This window comes from Phragmites australis, chromosome 17, assembly GCF_958298935.1.
Source record: "Phragmites australis chromosome 17, lpPhrAust1.1, whole genome shotgun sequence".
NCBI classification, from domain to species: Eukaryota; Viridiplantae; Streptophyta; class Magnoliopsida; order Poales; family Poaceae; genus Phragmites; species Phragmites australis.
In genome coordinates, this window is record NC_084937.1 from 17,336,385 (window position 1) to 17,346,574 (window position 10,190).

General features: G+C 46.3%; 1 protein-coding gene across 1 annotated transcript; it reads left to right on the forward strand.

Moving 5' to 3' along the window:
• Window positions 1–1,700: 1,700 nt before the first annotated feature.
• On the forward strand, window positions 1,701–2,997 carry LOC133896925 (protein LURP-one-related 4-like). Its single transcript, XM_062337558.1, has 2 exons — window positions 1,701–1,893; window positions 2,720–2,997. The coding sequence occupies exons 1-2, from the start codon at window positions 1,701–1,703 to the stop codon at window positions 2,995–2,997; spliced, it is 471 nt and encodes a 156-aa protein (XP_062193542.1).
• Window positions 2,998–10,190: the final 7,193 nt, after the last annotated feature.

Here is a 10,190-nt window from a genome sequence, read left to right on the forward strand (position 1 = left end):
TGAACTCTAGAACATTAGGTTTGCATGATATGAACTCTTTCATGCTAACCGTGCCTGCCTGTAGTATAGTATATCCCTGAAATTTTTTATTGCCACTACTTATAGAACAGGCCATAAATAGCGACTCATCAGTATCGATTGTGCAAAAACCGCCACTGAAAATGTATCACTTCCGATTTTTAATCTTCCATGTCTAAACTATGATGGAGCTGCTAAGAACAGACACTGATACCAACTAATAGTTGTTATCAATACCGGTTCTAGCCACGAATCATCACTGATGATTGCTACAGTAGACTGAACCCGAAATTTTTATTGGATCTGATTTTTTGTTTGTGGCTCGTGTTCGTTCACTTGAAATGCCTCAAGTCCCAGCCGTTTCACACCATCCTCTCTCTCTTGTTCCCCACCTACCGCACCTTTATCATCTCTCTGTTCTTTCTCCTCCACTTGCACATGATCTCGTTGCGGAGAGAGGAGAGCCAAATAGATGAGGGCAATAGAGAAGGGAGTCCGAGGGCAGAGGAAGACGAGGGCAGCGGATAGACAAGAAGCAGGACTTCTTCTCGGCGCTGCGGGAGGAGGTGGTGCGCGGGCTGTTGCCTACATGGGCGTGGCGGAGGTCGGCGTCCAACGCGGCGGAGGTGGCGGCGTTGGTTCTGTGTGGGGGAGGGGAGGCGCTGGCACCGCTCAAGGAGGGCCCGGATCCAGAGGGCGCCGCCGGCGAGTACAACACGCGGAGGGAGGGGTGGGGCCGATGGGTGCGCGGCCAGCTCCAGCTCACATGCGCACCATTGGTGGCCGGGGGCGTCGCGAGGCGGAACGACCTGAGGCTGCTTCTCAGCTTCACGGGAGCGTCGCCGAGCCGCTGCTGCTAGCTTGCTGCTACTTCTTGCTCGCCTTGCTTGCTTGATCATGCTCTAGATTGAGCTCAAACGGGTTCATGGGGATATTCCTGAGCCAAAAAAATGATGCATTCTGTACTAGCTCAAACGGATCATGCTATTTCGATGTTTCTTAGATGGTATAGTACTAGCTTTTGATTGCTCTGTTGGATGTCTAATTTTTTTTATTAGATTTCGATTGCTCAGTTGTCTGCTCTGTGAGATAATTGTAATATTTATTATTGTGAGTAGATTGGAATGAAGATGGCTCCAGCTTGATACAACGAGCAGGCTCGTTTCTAGTAGATTTTTTTTTGTTTTTTGAAAAATGACAACACTACTAGTTGGAGCCACGAACCGACGATAATAGAAACTTTCAGTATCGGTTCTAAAAATGGGACCGATAGTAACTGACTATCAGTACCGACTACTCAATAACGATTCAAAATCCATCTCTGATAATGATTTTAAACCACTACTGATAACTGATTATGTAATAATGTGCCTTCTATAGCATGCTTAGATTAGTCCAAACTCCAGAGCCACACACTAGGTAAACGTGGTATCAACTGCTGACTCGTCCAAAGCAAGATCGAGCATAAACAACTTTAGTACAGCACTATTATATCATATCGCATGACGCGCATACGAACGAGTGCCCAATAATCCAACTGATTTTTCAACCAGGTTTCCGAAACAGGAAAAAATTACAAGCACCTATAAATATATACGGGAGGCCAGGCACTGGCATCGCATCCTCATCACCTCACAGCAGTTAGCTACCAAAGAACTGCAGCCAGCTTCTCGACCTCTTCAATGGCCAAGATCCAGCCATTGCCTGCTGCTTCATCGTCTCCCTCCGCCGATGAGTGTCAAAGCCTGCAGGGCGAGCAGGTGTACACTCTGTGGATGAAGTCGCTGGTGTTCAACGGCAACGGCTGCACGGTGTACGGCGCCGATGGCAGCGTCGCCTTCCGCGTCGACAACTATGACTTCATGGACGGCGCGGGCAAGACCCTCATCAGAATCCAAAGAATTAATGAGCTTTGAGATGTACAAGAGATGGGAAGCTAATTATATAGGCTATGCGGTTAATATTATTTTTTTTATTTTTTCCATATTTTCTTTATGATAAAGTGATGTAATAATAAATACAGGCTATATGAATTGGTAGATGTAAAAAGCGGGAACACTTTCCATTGTTAAAAAAAGAGATGGGAAGCTTGCCGGGATTTCGACGACGGCGAGGGTAGAGATGGAAGCGGATCGAATACGCATGTAATCGAATTCGGATAGTACGATTTACCATATTTTAATCCGAATACGAATACGGATCCGGATATCCTCGAATACGAATATGAATTGGATAGTTCGAATACGAATCCGTATTCGGATATCTACTCGATCTTCGAAATTCAGTTCGGAAATTTAAATTTTTGAAATTTTTTGATAAAATTCGACTGAAATTTGTTATAATTTGATTGGGCCGGAATTTTAGAAATTTTGTTCAAAATTCATGTTGGAAATTTAAATTTTTGATCAAATTTAACTGAAATTTGACTGAAATTTGTTCCAATTTGATTGGGTTGGAATTTCGTTCAAATCTGAAATTTCTAAAACTTTAGCAAAATTTAGTTCCCTGGTTGGCGAATACAGATACGAATCGGATATATCTCGAATTCGGATATCCACATTTGAATCCGAATCTCAAAAACGAATTCGGATATATCCATTTTAGTATCTATTTCAGAAACGAATACGGATATCCATATTCGTATTTTAACGGATACGGAATCGGATAATTCGGATTTCCTGCCATCCATTTCCACCCCTAGGCGAGGGTTTCGGGGAGACAAGGCTGTGGACCTGTGGTTCAGAGTGCACAAGACCCAAAGCAACGGAACAGCGGGAGGACGTACAGGATCGATGGGTGCGCGAGCAAATCGAGTACAAAATCAGCGGCGCAGTTGTGGTGGCGATCGGGCGGAAGCAGATGGTTTCCAGAGTTTTTCTCGGAGAGGACGTCCTAAGGCTGACAGTGGGGTCGGAGGTGGATCATCTTCCCATTCTGAGTATGGTGGTCGTTTGTGGCCTGATGAACCGTTGCATGTGATGGGAATGGTTGATGATTCTTAGATCATTTCTAACCATATTTTCTTCATTCCGTTCCCTCTCTCGTTCTCATTCTCCTTATTTTCTTTCATCTCCGACAGCTTCCTTTCAAGGGGAATCGCGAAGGGAAAGGAGAGAGAATCCCGTCCTGAAGGGAATGACCCTGAAAATCCCGTCGTGAAGGGAACCGTGAAGGAAAACCGTTGGAGTGCTGAAGGGAACGAAAATTCCTTCACGACGGGATTTTGGTCCCCGAAGGGAAACGGGTGGGCATGGCCTAAGGCACTATAAAAAACTATTTTTAGAGGCAGTTGATAACTCGTTTTTACAGACGTTTAGCGCATCCGTCTGTAATCAAAGGCCTGTGGAAATGGACGATTTCCACAGGCGTAAAAGAGCCTCCTGTGGAAATATATTACCACAGACAGTTCACTTAAGCAACCGCCTGTGAAAATAAGTTTTCACAGACGGTTCCTTAAAAGGGCCGCCTGTAGAAACCGATTTCCACAGGCGGTTCATTAAGCGAACCGTCTGTATAAATCAATTTTCATAGACGGATTCTTAAGCGGATCGTCTGTAATAATTGGTCCTCGAATCGACATTTTTTTATCCAAAAAAAAATTTAACCGACCATGCACTCTCACGGTCGTGACATCGCAAGTCACAAGTCACGCGATTTTTCACATGAAATACGCACGCGTATGGTTCTTAGCACTCGAACCCGGGACCCCTCAGCTCACGTGAACCTTCCTTATCATCCCTCACATAACCTTCCTTCACATAAGGAACCACCTGTAGAAATAAGTGACAATATATCTTAAAAAATTCATATGTTTTTCATACTAAGTTGGATGAGCACAAAATCTATAGAAATTTGTAGCCATCGACGAGATCTACAACTTTGTAGTTGAAAAGTTTTTCATTTGAAATCATTTAGATGCTCAGATAATGGTTCTTGAACCATTATCTGAGCATCTAAATGACTTCAAATAAAAAACTTTTCAACTACAAAGTTGTAGATCTCGTCCAGTGGTACAATCTTTATATAAAGTTTGTCCTCATCCAAATTCATATGAAAAAGTTATAATTTTTTTTAAGATAACCAGTCACTCATTTCCACAGACGATTCCTTATGTAAACCGCCTATGAAAGTGACCTTTTACACAGATGGTTTCTTATATTAACCACATGTGATAATTATCATATTTTTATAGACGGTTCATGTAAGGAACCGTCTGTGAAAATATATTTCTACAGGCAGTCCATAACCACAGTGGACCTTCGCTAACTACGCAGATGATTTTTCAAATAAGCTACCTATGAAAATGCACTCTAGGTGTCTCGAAAAATGATTTTTGTAGTAGTGCAGGGATGAAAACGAACAAGAAGCTTAGAAAAATTATAGCCATTTTCACTTTCATATTTTCTTAACCGGACTAAAACAAAAACAGGAAAACCAGAAATGAAATCGAACATGGGATTGCCGGTTATACGAAAATGAACCAATCTGAGCGAAAATATGTCGGTACCGGATGAAAACCGGTGATTAAAATCGGGAAGACCAAATCTCATAGAATTCCATCTAATTAGAACTTTAACATCTTATAGAGTTAGAAAACTTCTCATAGAATCAACTATATTTACTTTCTGAACCCTGCTAATGTAGAAAAACAACTATTTTGTTTTTAGATTGTCTAGTCACTATTGCTTTAGGAGAACTCTACTTTACCTCGTCCATTTCGAGTTTGTAATCTCAATTGCCATAACAATACACCAATAAAAGTTTTATAGCAATGTATCAGCAAAACAAATTTGAGTTGTTCTTGTCTGTTTGATAGTAATTACATCAGTTACATAAACAACAACACACCATTAGAGAAAAATGTGTAACATGAATATACGTTATCTACAAGTATGTACCAATCATCATGAAATACGCTATACAGGCTCACGGAACAACCATCTAATGGCTAGATTGTAAATTAGAAAAACGGCGAGGCGAGGCAAGGCCGGTGAGCACCAACCAGTAGATAAGCAACTAAATGAATGGATACAAAAGATTGTTAAGAAGTAGAAACTTCTGCTACAAATTTCCAAATTTTAATTTTTGTGATTAAATATGAACACACTCTAAAGAAAGTCTGTCTAGCTAACCTATAGCAACATGGTAGAAAAATCCACATGAATAATAGCGAGATTGTACGTTACTAACTGTTAATATCCATGCTCCGTAGTATAGCGAGATTGTACATTACTAGCTACTAATATCCATGCTCCGTAGTATAGGACTATGGAGTAATAAAGCCATATGAGCTATGTTTTGCACATTAACATGGGTATAATATGCAACTCAAATAGACTATCTGTGTTATCACTCTATGAGGCATTAGATAAATCTTAACTCATATGGTTGACACAATCAGGATGGTAGATCAACAAGGCGTAATCCAAAATCATCCTCACGAGTAATAATTAATTCATGCTAGCAGATTGAAGCATAAGCAAACTACGCTTCACTAAGCATGCTCAATCAGAGCAACCAAACCTCACCACAATTCGAATAACGAGTAGACAAAACTCCACATACCAGCATTTAGGACTTCACATCACTACATGATCTATAACCAATCTCTACAGTTTCTAATAGAACACTGAGCCAACATAGGCAGCAGCAGACAGATGGCTGCGAAACTTTTCACTCAAGCAAATCGGACTCACAAACCTCGTAGGAACCTGCGACGAAGGTGCATCATCGTCGTTGATGTCAAGGTTATTGAGATGGAGGAACATGCTCTCGCTGGCCGACGTGGATGCCAATGCCGACACCCCGCCCCCGCCAGGGCATCCCCTTGCCAGCACCGTCGGGGGCGTGCTGCTCATTGTGGCTAGACAGCGAGGGCAGGCTGGTGGCACCATGGCGATAGGACCGCCGGACAGGCGGAGTGGCGGCGGCGGGACTTGGGAGATATGGAGTGGCGCTCTGGCGGTGGTACTCGGAACCTGGACTGCAGGAGGAGCCGACTCAGTCACTCAGCCGAGTTGCAAGATGCAGGCTAGTGTTGACGAGTTGTGGGCTGGGCCTGTAGGAAATGCAAAATGGGGTAAAAATGGGATTCTCCGAGCGAAAAACGGGATTCCCAGAAAATGGCAGGATGAGGCAGTAACCGTTTTTGGCTCCATTTCTGGACATCACAGTTTCGTTCCCATCCCATTCCCACATAACAACTAGGAAAACAAAAATAATCGGAAAAAAATGGGAAACTGTTGCGGGACTGGTCGTAATTTTCTCGTACCGCTTTCATCCCTAAATGAGTAGATGTAAACCTCAGTGATAAGGATATTCTATTTATGAATGATTATGAAATATGTTTGGTTCTCAAGTATGTCGTGTTTTAAGACTTTGTTTACAACATCGGAGTTTCACAGTTGTCGGTGAATCAGGAACCAGGGGTCCCCGAATCCCGAGACCAGGCCAGCAATCCACCACGTGGCGCCTTCCCGCGGGGTTCACCTCCGCGAGGTACGAAAAGGCTAAGTCCCGGGAGAAGGCGCTCGGGACCACGAATAGTTGTCCCTGAGTACCCAGGTTCCCCGATGATCCGCGAAGACCAAGTGACTGGGAAGAAAGTGCTATGGGCCATGAGCAGTGGCCCCCGAGCACCCGAGTACCCCGAGGACCCAAGGAAGGTAGTTCCGGGAGAGAGTGCTCGGGGCTGCGAACAGCGGCCCCCAAGCACTCGGTTCCCCGAAGATCCGAGCAGTCGATTCCGGGAGAGAGTGCTCGGGGTCGTGAACAGTGGCCCCCGAGCACTCGGTTCCCCGAGGACCAAGAGAGGGCGTTTCCGGGAGAGAGTGCCCGGGGAGGTAAACAGTGACCCCCGAGCACTCGGTTCCCCAACGGCCTAAGAAGTCCTTCATCGGTGGCCCCCACAGAGGTCCAGCGATGAGGTGTTAGCCAGTGAAAGGCCTGATGCAGCATTTAAGAGGGTGCGTGGCCTGTCACCTCCAACTGCTCTCGCCATGCTCGGTGTCAATCCCTGCCATATTCTGGCAGAAGGGCGTGGGGACATTTAATGCACGGGTCCTATCCCGCGTCATCCAGCGCGCCTTGGGATAGCGTCGCGAGGCCCGAGGCGCCCCGCCTACCGCCCTAGTGTGGCAGGCGTACAAGACCGAATGGGCACACCGAGCCGCGCTGCGGCTGCCCGATGGGCCCTCTCCACGGCGCCTATTGCCAACGCCATTATGACGACTGAAGACCGGGCGGGGGGCGCGTTTTCAACCCTCGTCACTTCGCGTAGAGGCCATGATGACTGCCTTTCCATTTATGGTGCCTTGGAACTCGTGCCCTCCCTTTCGGGGCACGCCACTGCCGGCGAGTATTTAAGGAGCTAACGGGCACGGACAAAAGGGAGAGAGTCTGAGTTGAGACAGAGGAACGCTCGAACTCTCAAGCGCTTGCTCAGAGACCAAAGAACACCTTCGTACAAGCATAGAAGTTGAGACCACCGAAGAACAAGGAGCCCGAAGCTCTAGGATAGGTAGACATTCTTGTAACCAGCACATTCCTGAGAGACATTCTCAGGGCATTTATAGCATCCACACAGGAGTAAGGTATTACGCTCAGTGCGGCCCGAACCTGTCTAAAATCCCTCCAGTGCATTTACTCCTTTCTGCATTAGATCATTCCACCCCACCTGTCATCGCATTTACATCCATTTATTTCTCCCGCAAACATATTCAGAATCATCTCCCCGACCGAATCTCTAAAAAGGGATCCCTCAGGATCCCTGCGACAGGAGTTAACCTCCGACAATAGTGAACGGTTTAATTTCTCATGAATCTTGAAGATTTGATAATCAATATCTATATCTATACTCTTATAAAATGCACGAGTTGTGGCAGATTCGATCGATCTTCACCGTCCATACGAGTTGATCAAACGGTCACCGTACAAAGTTGTATCTCTTTTCTCGTTCCAAAAATGCTTTTATTCTCTCATTATTTAGCTTCCATACCTAGACGTTCAATATTTTTCTTCCATGCATTCCAAAAATGCATTCAATATCTCATTATTTGTCTTCCATACATTCCAAAAATACATTCAATCTCTAATTATTTACCTTCCATATCTAGACGTCCCATATTTACCTTCCATACATTCACCGTCAAGTTTCTCCAAAGGGTGCATCACCTTCCGCACTTCATCTACAACGTCGACTTTCTAGAGAGGGTGGGGTGCCGTCCACATGTTGCCTCCACCGGTGTCTACCATGGAAGTCGCCTCCGTTACATTATCTTTACACCAAGATACTATGCGAGAATTGTTTTCATCCCCTCATAAATCGGTCACCATCTTGAACCTCCTCACAGTGTTACTACGGATGGCCAACTCTGAATGATACAGTCCCTTCCGCCTTTATGTCCAGGTATTCACTATCCTCCTCCCTCTTGAAATTACACGATCATGTTTATGAATTTTGTGTATGCAAATATCTCTTTTGTTATGCTATTTTTTTATTTTTTCATATTATTATATCCTGAATTGATTTAATATGTGTGAAACAAGTGTGCAGTTACTAAGTGTCTATTGGTGGGATATAGACACCATGTGAATCCTAAACACTGAGGCTGAGGCCCCCGACCTCGCCGGCCGCACACGCGCGCGTATCATGACATCCTCCCCCTCCTCCTCCAAGCCAGCACCACACCCTCCTCCTCCACGTCGACACCACCGCCAACAGCTCGGCCGCCTCCACCTCCTCAGCGTCATCCGCCCTCTCCTCCCGCTCCCCGCGCCCTTCCACCGGCGGCAGCGGCGGCGGAACCGCGCAGAACCAGGCGTGCGCGGCGTGCAAGTACCAGCGGCGCAAGTGCAACCCGGACTGCCCGCTGTCCCACTGGCCCGCTACTTCCCCGCCGACCAGCAGCGCCGCTTCCTTAACGCGCACCGCCTCTTCGGCGTCAGCAACATCCAGAAGACGTTGCACCGGATCGACCCGGAGCTCGGCCCCGAAGCCATGCACACGCTCATCTACCAGTCCGAGGCCCGCGCAGTGAAAAAATTATCGCCAAAAAAAAAAAATCGATAAACCCGATAATCCTGTTTATCGGCGAGGGCCGGTAAATTTACTTATCGGCCAAAAATATCGGTAATTTTTGAATTTGGTATCTTTTGATTTCCGAATCCAACACGCGAGCAAGAAAACGTCGGTCCGCAGGCCGCTAGACCACCCCTTCAATTCTAATTTATTTATGTGTTATTATTTAGTCAAATGATTTGGATGCAATCTATGTGATTTTCTAGATAAATTAAGCTTTTTTTTTTCAAATTTTGTCTGAAATATTTTGTCTATCGTTGATAGAATTCCGATAAATCCGATAATCCTGTTTGTCGCTAACCTCCGATAAAAAAATTTTATCGATAAATTTTTCCTTGGGCCCGCGCTGCCGACCCCGTCCACGTACGGCTGCGTCCGCATCATCGAAGAACTCGAGCAACAGCTCAACATGACTAGGGTAGAGCTCGCCAATGTTTACCACCAGATCGCGATCTACCGCCAGGCGGCAGCCGCGGACCCGCTCGCCGATCCGGCCATGCTCCTACCTGCGGTTACCACCGCCGCCGTGCCTGGTCCGGACAATGTCGTCTCCATGGACGCGATCTACGCCGGTCAAGAACCCGTCCGGCCCGCGCCGGCGTTGTCTTCCATGACCCGCAAGAGTACCATGTTCTCAAGGTCGACGACCATGACCATCCTCCGCCGCCGCCGCATCAGCTTTACGACTACTTCTGTTACGACGGGACAGCCGGCGACGAGCGTCAAGGCCGGGTCGCCGGTGGCGCTCGGCGAGCAGCTGGGGCAGCACCGCCAGATTGAGGCCACGTCGTTCCTGGATGCGTTTGACATGAAGCCTCAAGACCTGCCGGTGTCGATGGAGCACCGCGGCCATGCCAGCGTCAAGCAGCCGGAAGAGAATGTGACCGCAGTGTTGAAGTACGACGCAGATCAGCAGATGGCGGAGCCAGCGGTCTCATCAGCACAATGTCACTTGGAGTTAGGATTAATGCATGGCAAATTGAGGTTGGATTGGAGCGATGGCATCATTCATTTCTTGATTTATTTCATTAGGATAAGAAATGCTTCTGCATTTTTCAATTTTATTTCTAGAGCAAGCATTAGATGATCAGAC

What these genes read in the sequence shown, in the direction of transcription:
- LOC133896925 (XM_062337558.1), top strand. Translation starts at nt 1,701, where the DNA reads ATGGCCAAGATCCAGCCATTGCCTGCTGCTTCATCGTCTCCCTCCGCC. An exon ending in TGACTTCATGGACGGCGCGG is followed by an intron (nt 1,894 to 2,719) that starts GCAAGACCCTCA and finishes TTCCACCCCTAG; the next exon opens with GCGAGGGTTTCGGGGAGACA.